Source organism: Erpetoichthys calabaricus, chromosome 5 (genome assembly GCF_900747795.2).
Source record: "Erpetoichthys calabaricus chromosome 5, fErpCal1.3, whole genome shotgun sequence".
NCBI lineage: Eukaryota > Metazoa > Chordata > Cladistia > Polypteriformes > Polypteridae > Erpetoichthys > Erpetoichthys calabaricus.
In genome coordinates, this window is record NC_041398.2 from 143079431 (window position 1) to 143101400 (window position 21970).

Below are 21970 nucleotides of genomic sequence, written 5' to 3' on the forward strand. Positions count from 1 at the left end.
GCGCCTGCGCACTATGTCTCATGGTCCCATCGCCGTGTACCTGCATCCATGTCTTCCGGTTTACCATTCTCGGTTAGTAATAGTCCCATCGCCGTGTACCTGCGTCCATGCCTTCCGGTTTACCATTCTCGGTTAGTAATGGTGATGGTTTTTCTCTTCTTTACTGTATCACCAGCACTTGCATCAGATTTGTGTTTCAGAGACATTCTTGAAGGGTGAAGACAAAAGGTTAAGATGAGTTCTTCTGCACAGCACTGTACACGTTATCACAGCAGGATGGCACCAGTCATCAACACGTCTGATGTATTGACAAGAGACAACTTCCTGCTATGTGGCGCAGTGGTAGTGCTGCTGCTTTGCAGTAAGAAGATTGTGGGTTCGCTTCCCGGTTCCTCCCTGTGTGGATAGCGCTTTGAGTACTGAGAAAAGCGCTATATAAATGTAATGAACTAATGAACTATAACTATGTGCGTAACAGTACAAGCAGGCTTGCTATTGAGAATGAATGGGGGCGGCGAGGGGCGGTTCATCACCAGCCCACCTCACAGTCACCTCCACTACAGTATGCTGTAGAACGAACACGGTGCAGCCAAAGGCGAGTAGTGAATCGCCCAACCCCAATTCAACAGGCAGCCATCCGAGGCACACCACAATGCTACCCCCGCCGCCCCGTTCAGCCACAACCGGGTCACCGCTTCCAGCATTACCAGCTGTGTGTGCTGGGCAGGCAGTGAAACGCCTCCCTCCGCTCCATCCAGCCTGCGTCCAGTCAGGAGCAGTAGCTGTGGCGGTGTAGTGGGTGGGCAGCGAACCATCGTCCTGCACACGAGCGATAGCTGTGGCCCCGGTGACTATGGACCACGGGTCACCGCTTGCTGCCGGGAGCCACCCGAAGGACACTACACTGTGTGAGCAGCGAAATCGCCCCCCTCCAGCCACCGCTTGCAGCATCCCCAGGCCAACGATGATGGAGCGGCAGTTACTGAGGCGCATGCGTTGCAGCTGCGTCCTCATTCGTAAGTCGTAGGTCGGATGTCCGTAACCTGGGGACTACCTGTATATAAAAATATTTATAAATATAGTCACAAGCTGTTGTTTGGTATACTAAATGAATTTGCTATACCAACCACACTATAAACACCACCGAGTCTAAATACAACCCCTTGAGGCAGGAAGTTCCTCTTATGTTGGGGAACATATCTTCAGTCAATCCTGTGACACACTGCTCCCTTACACCAATTGCGACTGATGCAGGTACCTTCTGTACAGGTGTTCTCCTCAATCCATGCAAGTTATATATTAAATAGGGCTAGTGGCCTCGAATGTGAACTTGAATGCATCCCGACGCACTCTCCTCGGAAGAGGCGATATGCACTACAAAAGTTACTTTTTCTTGGGGATCCCCTTCTCACACTAATGCATGCACTAACTAAATGTCCACACTTTCCTCTTTGCTAACGGTGGGGCTAAAGAGACGCTTGCCTTTATGACAGGGTATGCACAGTGTCCTCCAGCAGGCCTGCCTGGAGGAGTGCCCTACCTATCACCCTCATCCCGCTGCGTGAACCTGCCACTGCCAAAGTTAAAAATGATTGCAAAAGCGCAACCATCACTTCAATGATTTAAAAGTACTTTAACTTTTTATTCCACAAAAGTCAACTTTACCCTATTCTTAGGACTTTTTCACCTTTAAACTGGTGATGTACTTGGTAGACAAATTAGCACAGTGCTTTGGAACTGGATAAAGCTCTTACACTCTCAGAATTACTAGATACTCTAAACTCACTTCAAAGTGGGAAAGCAGCTGGCCTTGATGCCAACCTTGTGGAATTTTATAAAAATTTTAAAACAAGTTAGCTCCACTATTATTAGCAACATTTACAGAACTACAAAATTGTACCTCAAACTTTTTGCCAAGCATTATTTTCTGTCTTTTCTAAGAAAACTAAGGACTTACTACAATGTGCATCGTCCAGACCAATCTCACTCCTGAATAATGACATTAAGATACTCTCCAAACTTCTAGCTAGAAGGATTGAGAAAGTGCATCCTTCTATAAGTTCAGAAGACCAAACCGGATTTATTAAAGGCAGACACTTAGCTTGTAATCTTCGATGTTTTTGTTTAATGTAATATATTAACCCATTAAATCTAACATAACACTGCAGAAATTTTACTATCTTTAGATGCAGAAAAAGCATTTGACATGGTTGAATGGGACTACTTATTCACCACATTGCACAAATTTGAGTTCGGCTCAAACATATGTGCATGGATCAAACTACTCTATACGTCCAGAAGCTGCAATTCATAATAACATTATTTTGGACTACTTCCAACTAGAACATGGTATTTGACAAGGATGTCTCTGTCAGCATTAATTTTTGCAATCACCATTGAGCCATTGGCTCTTTACTTTAGAAATGCATCAGAGATAAAGGGGATTTTCAGAGGAAGACCTTATATATCTGACCCACTTACCTCTGTACCAGCAGTCTTAAAAGCACTAGCAGATTTTCAAAAGATATCTGGACTCAAAATTAATTTGAATAAAATTGTGCTTTTTCCAATGAACTCCTCAGCACACAATACTAGAATGTTCACCTTCCCATTTATTTTAGCACATCAGTTTTAATATCTAGGGGTAAATATCACAAGTAAATATAAAGCTCTTTTTCAACAAAAGTTTGCTGTCTGCATGGAAGAAATTAAGGGTTGAACAAATGGTCTACCCTCCATCTCACATTAGCAGGTAGAATCAACACTATTTAGACGAATAGCCTTCCCAAGCTTCTTTTCCTATTTCAAACCATCTCCATATACATTAACAAATCTTTTTTTAAGAAATTAGATTTAATAACCTTATTTATCTGGAATTCTAAATATCCACACATCCAAGGGGCAACACTACAAAAACCTAAAGCAGAAGGAAGCATGGCATTACCTCACTTTCAATTTTATTACTGGGCAGCAAATATACAGGCCATAAAGACCTGGACATCGCCACAAATTGATGAATATACACAAGCCTGGTCTGCAAGAGGATTAAAATTTTGCAGTACTTGTTTATATTGCCTGGTCTGTGTCCTAGTAAATACAATTATCATCAACCACTCTTTTTCCACCCTCTCAAACATACATAGTGTTTAATGCTTGGAAAATGTCTGGGATTAAAACATTTAGAGACTTGTATATCAATAATGTTTTTGCATCCTACGAGCAATCAAGCTTCAAATTTAACTTCTCATTAACACAATTGTTTTACTCCTTTAAGTTAGAAACTTTGCTGTGAACCTTCCCAATTTTCTTCACCCTCTACCTGTTTCTATTCCAGAAGAAATATTGTTCCGTCTCAGAATCAGATAGCATCTCCACAATTAAAACACTTTAAAGCCCCATCCTTTCAAAGATCTCAGGGCACAATGGGGAAAGGATCTTTCACTTAACATTTTCAGAAAAGGAGTGGAAAGCACAAAATTAACATCGTTTTGGACAAAATCTTTGAACGTCTATCAGATAGCCTTGGTGTTACAGTCACTCTTAAGGCATTAACAGCTGTGTTCAGTATCTCCCAGATGGGCTTAAAATGGAGAAGGACAAAGAAATCTTAATTGCCTTTACCTCACTGCTAGAATGTAGACTTATCTTGCTCAACTGGAAGAATCCCAACCCACCACATTTAAGTCAGTGGGTAACTGTTGTCCTATACTCTCTGAAATTGGATCTGTTCAAAACGTTTTAAAAGTATGGCAGGGTCTAATCAATAATAATTTAGAATAATCTGTATCAGGTAAAAGGATACTCTTCCTTCCTTGCGTCTCCAAAGATTTTCTTTGTTGGCTGGCTCCCCTCTCTTTGTTTTGGTTGGGGGTTGAATTTTGGATTTTTTAGGTTCGATATGATTGTATGGATTGTTATTTGCTTTTAATTATAATCAATACAAAAAGAACTAGCAACATCCACTGATAGCTTGGAAAAAAACTTATAAGCAGTTAAAAAAAATCTGTGCAAAATGCTTTGTTGTTTTTCATCATTGTTTTGCAATGCTGATATGTTTATGGCTTTTTGATGATTATTTAGAAATGTAAATATAAATTCTCCAGTCAATCTGATTTATCAAAAAATTATGTACATAATAAAACTGTACTTGTAAATGTATGGACTTCTCATTGAATGTAGATTTGAAAAGTCAAATTTTATTTCAGAATACTTGAAGAATGACATGTTTTATGCTTTTTTTATCACACATAGCTTTTATGCATCTAGACAACAGTTCAGAAAAGCAGCTGAATATCGATTGCTCTACACAAAGCTCAAGAAAAAACTTCTCCTTTAGCAATGAAGAGGTGAGACGTATTGATCGAGAAAATCAGCGCTTACTAAGAGAACTCACAAGGCAGACTGCAAAGCCTAGGAATAAGAATACATCGTCAAAGAAACCCTCCAGTCCTCCTGCAAGAATGTATCACAGTGCCCTCAACAGAAAGCGAGAGCAACAAAGAATTGAGAGAGAAAATACAGTGAGTATTACATGGACAGAAATGTATGTATGTGAAGCCTTGAGTAATCCAATATACAATAGTTTTTATTTAAATTGGGGAAAAAAAATATATATATATATATATATATATATATATATATATATATATACACACACACGTATAATTTGTATGAAATTACAGTCTGAAAAATGAAACAATTGTAAATTAATAAAATTAATAGCCTTTCAGCAGTCTATTTTGTAATACATTTTAGGCTTTCTCACAAAAAACATGAGTGTGTTGCAGTATATATTTTGGATAGTGTTAATATTTCAAATATATAACATTTTACATGTCTGCATTGCAGATTTGTTAACCAGAGTCCTGCTTGACTGAACGTTTCCAATGCACTAAATATTTTTAATTCCTTGTCGCACTTGTACACAAGGAAATTTGATGCATCTAGCTGAATTTTGTATGTAAAATTAGAAGTGGTGAAATCATGAGTTTATTATAAAATTTTGTCTAAAGACAAGACAAAAAAATGGCAGATTTATTTTGAGTTTACTACAGAGAATTCTAAAGAAATGTGGTTAGTGGTTGATGATTGATTTGCATGCCTATCTGCAGCTGACCACCAGATGGCAGTGTCTTACAATGTAAATATCTTTTGAACACTATTTTGTCTCCTTAATTTCTGCTTTTGTCTCTGTGGGTAATGTTTTTTTTTAATTGAAATTCCTGTTTAAAGAAATTGTAATGGAACTATTCAAGACACGAAACCGATTTATTCCTTGTTAAAAAACCTTTAATATGTGATTTGTTTTTATTGATAGTATTTAACTTGTTCACACTTTGAGCCTGTGACTACTGAGATAAGTACCGGCTCACTAAAACCAGGGTATAAAGTAGTATATTGTGTGTGTGAGTGTTCATATATACACTATGTAGTATATGTGTACTGTTCATTGTGAATAAAGCAAGAAGTGATGTTTAAAAAAAAAAAAAAAAACACAAAGGTTGTGGATCCAATCTGGAAACTACATTTAATTATGTTTTTGTTGTCTGCTAAATAAAGGCACAAACAGTGTAAAAGAGGGTAGCTCTCAGAAGCTTTGTTGCTTCTCTGATCACTTTGGTAGAATGACCCAATTCCTGTGCCAAGGTCCTTGTAAGATGATAGGGACTGGAACGGGTGGTTTTTTGATGTACCTGGGAGTAATTTCAAGGATCTTCAACTATGGACTTTTTTTCGTCTTATCTGTGGAAGAAAGTGGGGGAGTGCATGAATATCTGTGTCTGAATTTGGACAAAATTGCTCATCATTTTATATTTGATGTTTTCTGTGTTTTAGAATAATGATGGCAACATCAAAACAAGGAAATATAACATGGAATTTTGTAAAGTACAAAAAGTGTTTAGAAAAGTCTTATATTCTAGATTCTTCAAAGTAGCTACCCTTTACCTGTAACAGCTGTGCACACTCTTGACATTGTCTCAACAAGCTTCATGCAGTAACCTGCCAGGATGCTTTTCTAGCACTCTTGATGGAGGTCCTTTATATGCAGAGTATTTTTGGCTGCTTTTCTTTCACTGTCAGATTCAACTCATCCCAAGCTCTCTGAATTGGGTTTATATTGAGTGATTGTAGTGGCCAGGGGCCTCATGTATAAGCAGTGCATACGCACAGAAATGTTGCGTACGAACGTTTCCATGCTCAAATCGCGATGTATAAAATCTAAACTTGGCGTAAAGCCACGCACATTTCCACGGTACGTCATACCTTGGCGTACGCAATTTCTCCGCTCGGTTTTGCAGACAGGCGGCACCCAGCGTCAAAGTAGTGCTACTGTTCCTGTGTGGTCACCCTTTCTTTCTTAGACCCACATTCCTGACATGGCTTTATAAATACACTGAAACTAACTGCATATTGTTTATTATTGTAATTAACCTGTAGCAATATAATGGTCTAGGGAATAGCCATAGTATTCCAAATACAATAACTGCTTTAGCATTGTTACTTTCACTGCATCTGCTTCTTCTTTCAGCTGCTCCCGTTAGGTGTTGCCACAGCAGATCACCTTTTTCCATATTACTCTCACTGCACCACTCGGAGTATTTATATCACTGTATCTGAGTGGGGAATCACAGTAGCAGCTAATTGGAAAGAGAATTATCGGTATACAGCATGAAGCAGACGCTGCCTCAGCCATGGCAAAATGTTTCAGAGACTTTCCTGTACGGACTTCGCAGTTTAGAAAAAGTTTCATCCCAAGAACTATAAACGCACTCAAACAGTCCATCAAGTGCTCCTTGTAGAACTGTTTGTACTTATAAGTACAATTACCTCACTGTAAACTTGCACTACAGTTATAATATTGCACAACCTGCGCCACTTTATAAAGCGCGTATTTACATATGATGACGATATCATTTTTAAGATGAAATGCAGCAAAATATATTGATTATATTATACAGATAAAACTTTAACTTCATTTAAATAATCTGTATTGTTAATAATTAAACATGTGAGGACACGGTGCCGCAGTGCTAGCTAGTTTACGGATAGCTCCTGCCTCGCACTGTATTCATACTGGTGCTGACGCGACACTAGAAGGATAGACGGATAGAATAATTAAACATGTACTACGAAGATATTTCAATGTTCCTTAAAAGTTTTGAAGAATCGGTGTTCTAAGCTTACAAATGGCTTCACGTCTATTACAGAGCTGATTGTGTGGCGATTGGGTATTTGGAGAAAGAAAAGTAAGGACAGGAATTGGAGGTTAGTACGTTTGAAAGAGACAGTACTTCTGTAATAAATTATTTCATTGAAGGTCGCGCATGGCGCAGCAAGCCTCTTGCGTGAGACATGAACAAACACTGCGCCACCGTGTTCCCATGTTTAATAACATGCTTTCATTCCTATCATCATGAAAAAGATATCACGTATACATCTCAGTATTTTAATTATTCAGAGAGCTGTAATATCATGAATGTAATGGATTATGTGTCCTGTCGGAGAAAGAGAAAGCCCGTTTAAGAAGTAGGTAGTGATTCACACACAGAGCACATAGAAGATCAAATACAGAACAAAACATTTAACGTGTACTTTAGTTACAATGGGCTTTGAGAAACTAGTAAATTAAACGATTTTAAGATGAAGTTTATGATGTTCTACTTTAATGGCAAAATAAACTACGTGATTAAAGTGGAAATTTCAAGATTAAAGTTGACATTTCATGCTTTTTTCCCCACTGTGTGCCTATTTTTTTTTTTTGTCTGTACCCTAATAAGCTTTCATATGACACTCAGACGGTGGACTATGACTCGCCTTTTCACGGCGACTTTGATATGTGACTTTTTTTTTTATTTCGGACACTGTGCGACTTTGTGAACTTGAGCTTTCGAGTTTCTCCAACACTCTGTTACTCGATCAACTTTCTTTTGTTGATTATATTACTGTTTAAACCAACAAATAGTACATTTTTCCTTTGCCTCCACTTGGTATTCGCTGAAATTCTTATATTTTCCCCCGTGCTTTTCCCATTGTCTTTTCACAGAAGGCTATTTATATTGATTTGCATATTCAAAGAGGCGTAATTCTGGGAGGAGTTGGGGCGAGACAGAAGGCGCGTGCACGTGCATTACTTTTCACGCTGATCGGGATTTATGTAGCGGAAGAACGTGGAAGTTTGCGTACGTACAAATTCCTGCATCTAGATTTTTCTGTGCGTACGCACATTCCCCCTTTTGTGCTTACGCCATGTCATAGTGTGAGTTCTACGCACAGCGTTATACAGTACATGAGGCCCCAGGTCATCTGCTGCACCAATCTGTCACTGTCCTTAATCACGCTGGTTAAATGTGCCTTCAAGTCTTAAGCAAATTACTTATAGTGTCACCAATAATTGTATCACCACACAATCATCCCACCTCCTCCATGCTTCACAGTAAGAACCATACATGCAGATATCATCCATACACCTTCCCTGTGTTTCATGAAGACATGGTGATTGAAACCAAAAATTTAAACTTTTCAGACTAAAGGTCACATTTCCCCTTTTCTGATGTTCACTGACAGTGTTGTTTGGACCAAGCAAGCCTCTTCTTCTTCTTTGCAGCATTTCTTTCATGAAGGTCTGATTTCCAATCTTGTCTGAACAATGTGAAGTAATTTATCAGGGCTATAATATGAGGTGCAGTTAACTGGTGATTTTGAGGCTGGTAACTAATAAATTTAACCTGTACACCCAAGGTAATTCTTAGCCTTCCTGTGAGAGTCTTCGTGAGAGCTGGTTTCTTCATAGCTCATTATGGTTTTTGTAACTGCACTTGAACAAACTTTCAAAGTTCTTGAAATTTTCAGGATTGATGGAAGTTCATTTCTGAATTTAATTGTATAAAGTTTTTTCTTTATGCTACATTGAGTGTTTAAGCCATAAAATAGACTATTATATTCCACATTATCAGGCATTCTTATTCAAATCCTCCAATACTTGTCATAACACAACTTACTGGCTCAAAACATTTGTATAATTGAATAGTGCCACAGAGTAGCATTTAAAGAGGCACACATAGTTATTAGGATTATACAGTGATTATCCAACATTAAATTTCAGTAAACCAATTACCAATGCCTACTGTTATCTGTTTGTCTGTCATATTATACACATTTACATTGAAACTGCAGCTCTAAATTATTTAATATATCAGAGGTTTAATTTTAGTATTTAAGTAAACAATTTGCATTTTTTGATCTTCTGCAACCTTTGTGCTTAATAACAAAACTGTTTTTCATTTAAAATACTAATTACCTACAAAAAACTAATTTAATATCAAAAATAGTCTTACTGAATACCAACCTTATGTTCTGCCAGTGTGAGGTGGGGTATTGACATTAACCTTTAATACAAAAACAGTATATACAAAGTAATCCAGAGAGTAAAATAACATTTGTAAAAGAATCATAAGAACAATGTCACTTCAGTAATTTTAGCCATGGTATGTTGTGTTCAACACCTCCACACAGGAATAATGTACAGTGGGTACGGAAAGTATTCAGACGCCCTTCAATTTTTCACTCTTTGTCATATTGCAGCCATTTGCTAAAATCATTTAAATTAATTTTTTTCCTCATTAATATACACACAGCACCCCATATTGACAGACAAAAAAAAAGAATTTTTGAAATTGTTGCAGATTTATTAAAAAAGAAAAACTGAAATATCACATGGTCCTAAGTATTCAGACCCTTTGCTCAGTATTTAGTAGAAGCACCCTTTTGAGCTAATACAGCCATGAGTCTTCTTGGGAAAGATGCAACAGGTTTTTCACACCTGGATTTGGGGATCCTCTGCCATTCCTCCTTGCAGATCCTCTCCAGTTCTGTCAGGTTGGATGGTAAGCGTTAGTGGACAGCCATTTTTAGGTCTCTCCAGAGATGCTCAATTGGGTTTAAGTCAGGGCTCTGGCTGGGCCATTCAAGAACAGTCACAGAGTTGTTGTGAAGCCACTCCTTTGTTATTTTAGCTGTGTGCTTAGGGTCATTGTCTTGTTGGAAGGTAAACCTTCGGCCCAGTCTGAGGTCCTTAGCACTCTGGAGAAGGTTTTTGTCCAGGATATCCCTGTACTTGGCCGCATTCATCTTTCCCTCGATTGCAACCAGTCGTCCTGTTCCTGCAGCTGAAAAACACCCCCACAGCATGATGCTGCCACCGCCATGCTTCACTGTGGGGACTGTATTGGACAAGTGATGAGCAGTACCTGGTTGTCTCCACACATACCGCTTAGAATTAAGGCCAAAAAGTTCGATCTTGGTCTCATCAGACCAGAGAATCTTACTTCTCACCATCTCAGAGTCCTTCAGGTGTCTTTTAGCAAACTCCATGCGGGCTGTCATGTGTCTTGCACTGAGGTATGTGTGGAGACAACCAGGCACTGCTCTTGAATGGCCCAGCCAGAGCCCTGACTTAAACCCAATTGAGCATCTCTGGAGAGACCTAAAAATGGCTGTCCACCAACGTTTACCATTAAACCTGACAGAACTGGAGAGGATCTGCAAGGAGGAATGGCAGAGGATCCCCAAATCCAGGTGTGAAAAACTTGTTGCATCTTTCCCAAGAAGGCTCATGGCTGTATTAGCTCAAAAGGGTGCTTCTACTAAATACTGAGCAAATGGTCTGAATACTTAGGACCATGTGATATTTCAGTTTTTCTTTTTTAATAAATCTGCAACAATTTCAAAAATTCTTTTTTTTGTCTGTCAATATGGGGTGCTGTGTGTACATTAATGAGGGAAAAAATTAATTTAAATGATTTTAGCAAATGGCTGCAATATGACAGAGTGAAAAATTGAAGGGGGTCTGAATACTTTCCGTACCCACTGTATATAAAGCCAGCAATGAAAAAAGTCTATATTTGTGATTCATTTACCTCGTTAGAAAAATAAAAGAAAGTAATATGGTTGTGCAGATTGTTGTATTTTGTTTATAGTGAAACTACCAGAAAACTCATACGGACTCAATATCCAAGGAATATTGTTTTGAGGAAATAGAGACTGGAATACATATTTTTTTAAGTGATTGCAAATGTTTGTTTTTTTTAATTTGCTTAAACATTTCACAGCTATACCATGTCACATATTTTTTATATGTTTGATCATGGACTTGTATTATGTACTGATGGTCTGTACATCAACATTTCTCTTACATTTTAATTCTACATGCAATACAATAGAACCAGCCTGTGGTGCTCTAATGCTCATCAGTCATGCTACATATTGTATACATTGGTAAAAATATAAGGTAACAGGGATGATTACTGGAAAAACTGCTGAATGTGATGTGTTTCCTGATAATTGTGATCATTCCACATGAGCCTTAGCACTTCTTAAGAGTTTGCAGGCATTAGAATTTCCTGGCATTGGAAAGTATAAAACACATTAAATGCAGTAGATTTTCTTCTACAGTTAATTAGACTATAGTGAAGTCTTCTTTGAACTGCAGTATTCTTATAAAAGGTAGAACTAATAAAGATCTTCAGAGACTTACCTATTATTTTTCAGTCTGCTTTTGTACCTGTATTTACTCAATTAAAAGATTAATATTGATGCAGCATTTGTCTATCAACAGGGAGAATATCAACCTAAACATCCATCTGATTAGTTATCAACTCCTAAAGTGTATTGAATTGTATTTAAATTGTAAAGATGATAAAGCAAAAGGCAGAAACACTACAAAATTTTAGCTGCAGGGTCATAGATTTTACACAGCAAAGAAAGAGCTAAGCCGTGAAAGCAGAGAAGTCTGAACTGAAATAGATGGCAACAGGTGCTTCTGCTGACCAGTCAGCTGACATACAAATGGGCATAACCTCTGCTTTAGCTACATACTGCAGTTAGACATTTTAAGTCTTTAACTTATTAATATGTTAGAAATCAGACTGACTACTCATACAATGTCCCTGATAAATGAGCAGCATGAGCTAACGTTTAATGATATTTGTTTATAATAGAATAAAATGTGCTTTTAATCCTTGGTGCATATTTTTTTAAGAATTGATCTTAGCTGGACTATTCTTGGAAGAGCATTACAGAGTTATATGTATGACAATGATAAGTTGCCATAAGTGGCTTTGACAAGCTGTATGTATATAGGTTAAGGGTTTCAGCTGACTGGGACCATCTGTACTTCTTAACATTAGAATGAATGAACATAGAGCATATTTTAGTAATGAGCAGTACAACACTAGGGTAATCCCAATACAGTAAATTGTTGAAGGGTAGTTTGCTACTTTTGCATTGACATGCCCTCATTAGTAAAACAGAGTCTATCTGTTGCTGTGGAACTTTGTACTTTCTCTTTTATGTCATATCTAAGCAATATGTTAAGTCTGCTTCTTAATTAATGGAAAAATTTATCACTACATTTTTACTTTTTATTTGTTCATCCCATTTCTAATATGTGTAATCCAAATTCAAGATCATGGGGAAACCAAAGCCCCAGACATAAGGCTGGTGTAGTAATATAGTCTGTTCCAACTCTGCTTTAAGACAGACAGAGGGGAGGGATTTTAAGTAATCAGCAGAAGTTCGGACACCTGTGCAAATTGTTTGCTTCAACTTCCAATGCTTAATTTACTTCAATTGTTACAAAACATTCATATGTTGTAATCTATTAGTTTTTACGTGAAGGTGGCCTATTAGTAAAACAGTGGAACCTCGGTTTGCGAGTAACTTGGTTTACAAGTATTTTGCAAGACGAGCTAAAATTTTTAATAAGTTTTGACTTGATAAACGAGCGAGGTCTTGCAGTACGAGTAGTATGTATACGCTTTGTCTGCTGAGCGTTACGTGATCACAACTCAGCTGATGGTGGTTCTCACTGTCGCTGCGGGAATGTGGACAATCGTCTCCTTTTCTCCGTCTGAGTCGGCGTGCCTCATTCATATAGTCAACATCCGTACGAGTGTATACTGTTTACTACAGCATTGTGACTGTGTGTGTGTGTTTGGGGGGGGGGGGGGGGGTTGGGGGTGCACGCCTGTGTGCTGTGACATGCGAGTCCCCATCTTGCACCCCAAAACACGAAGCTGAGTCTCAGTACTTTAGCAACACCAGCTTTATTCAGCTTGAAACAGCAACAGCGCAGTTATTTATTGTAGCGGGATCTGCCACTCTCCTATACACAGACACAGCCATCAGGCAGGGTCATGGCCAAGTAGTACTGTGCCCTGCGCAATTATAATGTTCCTTGTTCCTTGTATCACCCATCGACGGCAGGCGCTTATAGCATGTCCGCGATCTTTTCGGATTCGCTTTTACGGCGAACTGCTACAGCACTGGGAGACTGCGATTGGTTTGGGACGCACTTCCACGTGTCGTCCTGTTGGGTGGAATCCCACAAGAGTTTAGGAACTCACTCACACCGGCCATGATTCTTTTCAAAGGTAAAGTGCAGATTAATTTGTTTTATGTATTTTTACTTTATATTTTGTATTAATCATTTTAATATGAATAGTTTTGGGTTGTGGAACGAATCATCTGAGTTTCCATTATTTCTTATGGGGAAATTCACTTTGGTATACGAGTGCTTTGGACTGCAAGTACGTTTCCAGAATGAATTATGCTCGCAAACCGAGGTTCCACTGTATTCTGAAATTTATTTTTTTCTGTTTTTGTTAACCTAAACTTTAAATTTAAACCTCTGGCAGTTTACTGCTTACCTTTTCATTATTTTAGGTCATTCATTGCTTTTGATCTGATTATATTTGAAGAAAAACTTGAAAAGCCGAGGTGTTGTAAAACTTTTGACCGGTTGTGTGTACCGTGTGTGTAAAACTTATTACTAGATGACTTGTTTTATCAAAAATCTTATTTTATTTTTTCATTCCAGTTTGTCCCACTTTTTATAATGATATGAATGTAGACACCTAAACATTGATTGGCAAGAGCTTTACTTTATTATATTTAATTTTTTTCTCTTTCCTTATTACTAATTTATTAGTGTATTTTTCACATTTTCAATACAACTGTACTTTAGGGCCAAAAAAAGTGCTTTCGTACTGCACCTAAAAGTAATTATCTTGTTAGGGTGGTTTCTGAGTTAAAATGGACACCTCTTAGTTTTAGTAGTACTGTACTAAGGTAGTTTTAGAATATGTTACCAGTATAGAGATTTACCACAGGCTTAATCACAACAACTTATTTTATGTTGAAAATTTAAGAGTGTTATATTTCAGTATAGGTTTTCTTTTTTAGTATAATATATTTACACACTGTTGCCATTACTAACTGCCTCCACTCAAGTCCTGTTGACTTAATGTCACTGTCAAGGTGCCCACTCAAGGTGTTTTAAGGTCACCCTCATTTCCTCTTCCCTTGAGGGTTTTAAGTTAAGGCCTGCCTAGTGATACTGTCTGCCTCAGGAGTGGGTGTCCTTGCCACTTCCACTGTCTCCTCAAGATCTCTTCATCTATGGGATATTGGTGCATCTGTTGCCATAGATCAACATTGCTGATGGTTTTCGGCTAGTTGATATGAAGGATCTGGAGCGGATACTGGTTCAGGAAGCTTTGGATCTTCTTTACCTGGATCTGTTGCAAGATAAGTGAAGGACTCTTCTAGGGCTTTTTTTCTTAATTCTTATGGTTCTTCACTGCTTCTTTTGACTTTTTCAGATGCAGGAAAATCCTCAGATATTCTTAAAGTCACAGTCCAGCTAGGACTCGGCATCAACAGAACATGCACTAAGAAACAAATGCCATGCAAAATGTACAAACAAGTACACAACAATGTATACATGTTGTTTGTGTTGTTTACATTTTCAACAGAGCATGCACTAAGAAACAAATTATTAGTGATACTAGACACAAGTACACTATAAAGTATATTAAACTAAGGCTTGTCAGCAGCAGTGAAAGGAAAATAAAACTTAATTATTTCAGATTGTGGAGAAAATAAACTTTACTGAACATTATGAGAACTAAAGACGTAGTCTATCTGACCGACCGACATTACCCTGATATTGGATCTGTCATTGGTGATGCTTAATATCATTAGAGTAATAGTGTAATATTTATTTTTATTATGTTTATCTTGATGTGTTTTTCGTGTATGTTATAAAGTAAATTGTTATTAAAAATGCCAAGATATCCAATAAGAAGTAACAGCAAAGAGCCAGACAAAGGCATGATTTTGCTCTTTGAGAGAATAATCGCTCTTCAGAAGATTTAATATTTTGATAAATCTTTTCCATTTTAGTGTTCCTAAAACATGATTAAAATTACAGATCTTTATGATGAAAAATCCACTGTGATTTTGAAAGCCAGTGTTAGTGATAATAACTTGGAAAATAACTTTCCTCAATCATCCATTATTACTTGTTAAAGTATTCTTACAGGTGGATGTTCGTAATTGGATGATGATAAATTTGTAAACATTGTGTACCATGCAGCAAATGGCCAGCTGTATATGTAGGACATATAAAAGAGCATCATGATTCTGTCACAGGGAAGGACCCATGGTCTTTGATATATGCACATACAAGTTCAACCAGACATACTTTTAATTGGGATATGGTGCTAGTAAGATTCAAGGCAAAAAGGCAAATACTAAAAATGCCAGAGAGTTGGCTAAATCGTGGCTATCAAACGAAAATGCCATCAGCAGACACTTGGACATGAACCCAGCAAATGCAGGCTTAAAAAGAAGAACATCTGCATATTAAATACGACTTTATGTTCAACATCCCTGAAACCCCACCTTATTATTAACCCCCCTCCCCCCTACACCCACCTACCAATTTGCTATATATTGCCTTTGATTGCCGTATGTTTAATCATTTTCCTCTGATGATGACTCCTGGTAGGGGTTGAAAGCTTAGGAATAAAAAAACTATTTTAAGATACATGACACATGTTCTCACTTTGTGGATTTCTAGATACATTTAACATTCTACATTTTCATGGTAATCCTGTTTTATTCTCTACCAGCTCTTTACTACATTTATTTCAGGCTCCTCACACTTCAGTCTCTGCTTGTGGACCGTTATGTGAGACATGATCTGACTTCCCAAAATTCAGGCAGCATAGTAGGTTCTAGAACAGTGTTTCTCAACCTTTATAGTGTCACAACTCACTTTTTCCCATTTAAGTGCCTTTGCGACCCACCAAGGGTGGCTTCCCCCTGGCAAATCGAGCACGGCTGTCTGCCTTGGTAAATCTAGCATAATCGTTATATTGGGATGGAGATAAAGTATGGTCATCGGGTTAGTGACCCACTACCAATATAAACAACAGCAACTTGCAACCCACTGGCAGCAGCCTCTGATCCACTTTTAGTGAGAAACACTGGTCTAGAGTGTCATGTCGCCTTTCCCATCGGAGTGCTGATATTTGGGATAATATTCTTTAAATCTGCTTTGATTAAGTCCCCGGCAATAATAAATAATATCTTAGGATTTAAGTGTTCGTGTTCTGTAACGATGTATAATGAGTTCAAAACATTGCTCATGATTGCTAGCAGTGAGGTGTAGGTAGTATTCAGAAAGACACTAGAAAATGTTCTCAGAAAATAAAATAACATAATAAGTACTTGATCATTAAACTCTTTAGATTAGATGAGCAGTTTTCTGCTATGATACTTGTTTCTGTGCACTATGCTTTTTTTAACACAAAACCATGTCTGCTTTCCCTTAACAATTCAGTTTCATCTATACTGCACATAGAGAAGACATCCAGCTGTATCTTAGACTGTTTGACGGACAGCCATGGCCCCTGCCCGGCCAGTGGGCCGATATACTGGAAGGATTGGAGGAGCAGATGTTCACAGGACGCTGCCTCCCCCGGAGCACTAGAGTGCAGCTCCCCTGGGTTGCTGTGGCTCCATTGATTCCCGCAGGGGTTCATGGGAGTAGGAGTTTGGGACAACCCTGTTGGGTTTCATGGGGGCCACCAGAGGGAGGTACAGAAATCTATTGGGCTTTCACCACACCTGGGAGTGATTCCATGTCTGATTAATGAGCAACCTGGAACACTTCCAGGACCAGCTTAAAAGGAGCTGCCTCACTTCACTCAGAGAGCCAGAGTGAGGTGGAAAAAGCTTGCCAGAGGAGTGGAGGTGGAACAACAAAGAGAGAAGAATGAAAGAAGGACTCTCTTGAATTGTGATAGTGGTGCTTACACTATTGTGGGGAGTGAGATAAAAGCGCTTCCCCACAGTAATAAAGCTGTTTTGTGTGGCTTGACTTGTGTCTGCATCTGTCTGTGTCGGGGTTGGGAGGCGGAGCACCCTCCGGTGGCCACAGCTGGTGTCTTAGAGGTTATCCAAGTTTCCAAGACAAAAGTCCCAGATGACTCCACAAAGCTAGACTTCCTCTGGTAGCATTTAATTTGTCTGCCAACATTAAAACATTAAGCAGAAAAATGCTGAGCAGGGGAGGTCATTGGCAACGGTGTTTTGTTAACACCTAGGTACTTCCCCTTTGTTCTTGTTGCCCTCTTACATAGGTCTGCTAATCTAGTTATTCCAAGTTGTGATGGTTAAAGTGATTTGGCTATGAAAACTTTATATATTTAACAGTAATCCTGTATACTCTCTCTACTGATTACAAGGATTTGGCAATATTGATGAATTATAACTAATTTGGTGACATAGATCTGCAAAGGTTAGCATTACTGCCTTACAGATTTAGCATTCTATGTTCAATTTCTGCAATCAGGTCACGGTCTATGTGAAGACTGCATGTTCTCCCTTAGTTATAGTGGATTTTTCTCTATGGTTTCACCCATATATCCTCAAAGATTGGGTGTTGAAATAGATTGGCACCCTAATTATGACTGACTCCTGCCTTCTGTCCGCTGCTGCTGGAATAACATTCACATTTTATGATCAATACCAAGGTTGTAAGAAAAAGAAATGAGGCAACAAAATGACAAAAAAATTGCATACAATGTTCTCAGAAGCCACACACCTATGTTAAGCAGGATAAACTGTCTTAATAACAAAAGTACACAGTGTCATTTCATAGTAATGAAATGTTATGCATTTACAGTCACTGAACACAGTGTGATCAAATGTTACTCATGAGAGGGAAATGTCATTTGAAGATCATTCTAGGATATCATATTTTGGGAGCAGTTCAACTCGGTGCTTATGCTATTTTGGGCAATAGTGCTTCCTTCAACTTCTGCTTACCTAGTTATTTCCATTTGACACTGAACAGGCTGCTGTTTGATGCAAAACCACTTGTGACATGTTGTATAGGAGCCAAGAATTATTTTAACACTAGTCTTAGTGTTAAAGTTCATGTCTTTTTTAGTTACTGTTTCTCTATTATTATGTTCAGCTTCAATAGAATTAACCTCTGTATTTGATTTGTAGGCTTTGGTTTTAGGATTGGTGTCATTATTAATAATGAATAACACATTTAAGTTAATGATTTTAAGTCCAATTGTGTCTTGACATTTTGCACTGAATGTGAACAAAAAGTCTAATTGCACTTGTTAGCCACAGTTAACAAATACAGAGAAATATAAAAATCTGCAGTTGTGAGTTATATAGATTTCCTGTATCAATGAGCACATTAATTTGTTTTCACATAGATGGCGAATTGAAATCTTTACTTTGGTTGAAAAGTGAAACAGGAAGTTGTTTTGATAGTTCGACTTTTAAATTGAAGTTTAAAGTAAAGCTGTACCACATGCTTTCTGAAAGTGATTATCCAACATGTATATTATTTTATATCTTTTACTACTTTTTTTTCCCAAATCCTTATATAAATTAATTTTTTATTCCATATACTTAGATTTTTTGCATTGTGTTTATAGTTACATACTGTAGCTATAAAAATAAAGCTGAATTTTGGTGTTTGTATGTTTGTATCAGCATCATGTTTGAGGATCACTCAGGCGTAGACAAACATGGAATATTGGCTATATACTGTCTGAATACCCCTGTGATGGTGGTGTGAGTGTCAATGAAATGCATCACTGTGATCTATCTGACAAAGAAAGAACACTGAATAGGTTGCAGTGGTGATTAGTGCACTTGGTTTAAATGGAGTGGATGACTGTGCGACTGGAAAGGCGATTTGGAGTTGGAAGCATAACTTCTCACTATTTAAACCAGAATCACAGTTTCTCTGTTGTACTTGAAGTGATACACTTTGCTAACTACGATCAAGTAGTCATAATCCTACAACTGAGTCAAATTTTCTTATAAATTAGGATCACCAATCATAATTTATCTGAAGACACTATTTTTTTCCCCCACTTACAGCAAAGTTTTTAAATAATTCCCGGCAAACATCAATAACAGGTACTTCTCACCTTAAGTCAAGTTTCTGACATTTAATTTTGGCCTTGCGTAGCTCAGGATTCTACAGTGTGAGCTACCTACAGAGAAACGGCATCACACTTCCAATGAAGGTAGTGTCGTGGTTAGCATGATTACCTTTTGAACAGAGAATTCAGGTTTAATTTACAGCTGTTTTATTTGATTAAATATTTTCCTTGCTATTTTGTCTTTGCCACACACTGTCCATGATTCACAAGCATAATCTATCATCTTTACAGCACCGTTGCAACTTGCCTTTGTTCTTTTTCTGTAGTAAAAGTTCAGGCAATTTCTTTTAAGCTTAAGAAAGTATAGCTATTACTTCAAAAGCAGTCTTTAAGCCAGAATTTATTTCAGTCTTTAAAATTCAACAACATATCTACCACTGAAGTTATTTACTATTGCTTGCAGAAGAACATTTATCTAAATTTATCTAAGATTTATCTAAATATGTGAACTAGTGAGGTTGTACCTTCTTTATCTGGATACATTTGTAGTCTGAGATAATGGATTATGTACAGTACTCAACCAAATGCACAGAGTAGCATTAACTTTTGAGCTTTTGATTAAAATAAGAACACAATATCTACAGTATATACTGTTGATGGTGCCATATAAAATTAAAGTTGTTTCATTGGTTTCTGGCTTAGGAGGAATCTGTCTTGGACCATAAGACGCATAAGAAGAAGAATTCAAAAAATTATACACTTAGAAAGTGTTTGACATATAACATATATAGTGAATTTGAATAGAATTCCCAACTATGATGCTAATAGCAAACAAACCAAACCTTAAATCTTTATAAAACACACTTCTGTATCACAAAACTCCCATTAGAGCATAGGCAGATTAAATGTCTTGTTTAGAGCAACGATTGACTTGGCAGTATTGTCAAATGCCTTAGTCTACTGTAGCATGATTACCTAGTGGTTTAAACTGAAGTTGCATGGTCATACCATGTAATCACAACTGTTTAATGCTCAATCAGAAAGACTCAGAGATTAAGGAAAACAAAGAAATCACTCTTAAAATATGGTAAACTTATGTCACAACTAAATTGAACATACTCCCAGTTTGTACTTTAAAAATACAATAAAATTTTTAAGAATTGTCTTTTATTATTTTTGGTGATATTTTGTCATAAGTCATGACGTCAATAATATAGCTTGTTTAAGATAACATTAGTTATTAAAATACTGTTTATTGCTGTTTGCAAGCTTCTTTTGACTCAAATTGTAGAACTCTTATTTATTTCTGTAAACAGTGGATAGAGTTAATGGATATAGAATTTTTATTTTTAAAAAGTTAATGCTACGTTTGGATAAACACCATGTGACTGTGAAAATGTCACATTTGAAAAATTACAGAAGGGATGTGCCTTTAAGCAATATATTTATAAGCAAAAATATAATGCATATCCTACAGACAGTACATAGCAGGAATTTCTACAGGGAATGCTGGGAACAATTTTTACTTCCCACTAACACTGAAAGAACTGAAGCATGGATAACAAATTAGTTTGTAATTGGGAACTTTAAATGTGGTAAGTCAGACTTTTTTTACATGTGAAGGAATAAATGCAAGAGAGACAGATTAGTCCCCAAGGGTTGGAGAGCCTTCCCCATATACTATCGTAGCGCAATAAACAAATCAGTATGCACTGATATCACGGTCAAGTTCATGTAAACAGTGGTCAACCAAGCAAAGACAAATGGAGTAATTTATGTAATCTGGACCGGAAGTAGGCGGAAGGAAGGGGGTGACGTGAGTAGAAGGTGATGGAGGTGATGTCATTGGAGGGCTACCGGAAGTGAAGTCATCAGAGATGGACGGATGAAAACATGGAAGTTCTTAATGTGTCGGGACGGCATTTTTGTGTATAGAATATAAGGTGTGTAATGTTTTTGCTCTTCCTTTTTCCTAATGAGGAAAGAGAGAAGCATTAATACGCTGTCTTAAACCCCGCTCAGGTTTGCTTTCGTGCTCCGTCAGGCTTTTGGCTGCCCCCTAATTGCGTGTGTATGCTATCAAATACATTCCTGAAAATAAAGCATACATAAACATGGCATACCCTTTCCAGGCAAAGTGCAAAGAGTGGAGTACTGTCCTCCTTTCATGAAAGAATACTAATGATGACAAGGCACTCGAACAGTGAAAGAGCTGTACAGAAAGAAAGTAAAGTGAACTAGACAAAGGGGTTCTTAACCTTTCTAAATCAAAGGCCCCACCACCCAACCCCCTGACAGCTTCTAAAAAAATTAAGCATATTTAATTATGCAGTGTAATAAAACATTGTAGATATTTATCTTTCAAGTTCAGATGGTGCTATTTAAAAGCAAATACAGTGCTTCATTTTAAAATAGTCAGTGTCTTAATGAGATGACAGCACTTGGTGCCTATGAATAATTTGTAGGGAGATCCTTGACAAACACACTCATTTTGAAGGTGGTTATGACAGTAAACCCTTGGCTCACACAGCTGGATGCCACTGATCAACATGCATGAACTTTACACCACACTAACAGCAAAATGTTTCCAGTGGCACTACCTGCAGCTCTCAGGGTGTCAACAGATAACAAGTCAATTATTTATTCTAAATGTTTAGATGGTGAAATGCCAGGAAGCTTTTCTTCAATGTTCTCAATGAAGAGAT

The 21970-nt window shown here is 37.6% G+C and overlaps 1 protein-coding gene across 2 annotated transcripts in view; it reads left to right on the forward strand.

Moving 5' to 3' along the window:
- The window catches only part of cfap97 (cilia and flagella associated protein 97), a 97072-nt gene that overhangs the window by 55311 nt on the left and 19791 nt on the right, over nt 1–21970 (forward strand). For both annotated transcript variants that reach the window (XM_051928445.1, XM_051928446.1), the window contains exon 3: nt 4252–4520. In XM_051928445.1, the coding sequence (XP_051784405.1) occupies nt 4252–4520 (269 nt within the window). The remainder of the gene's footprint in view (nt 1–4251; nt 4521–21970) is intronic.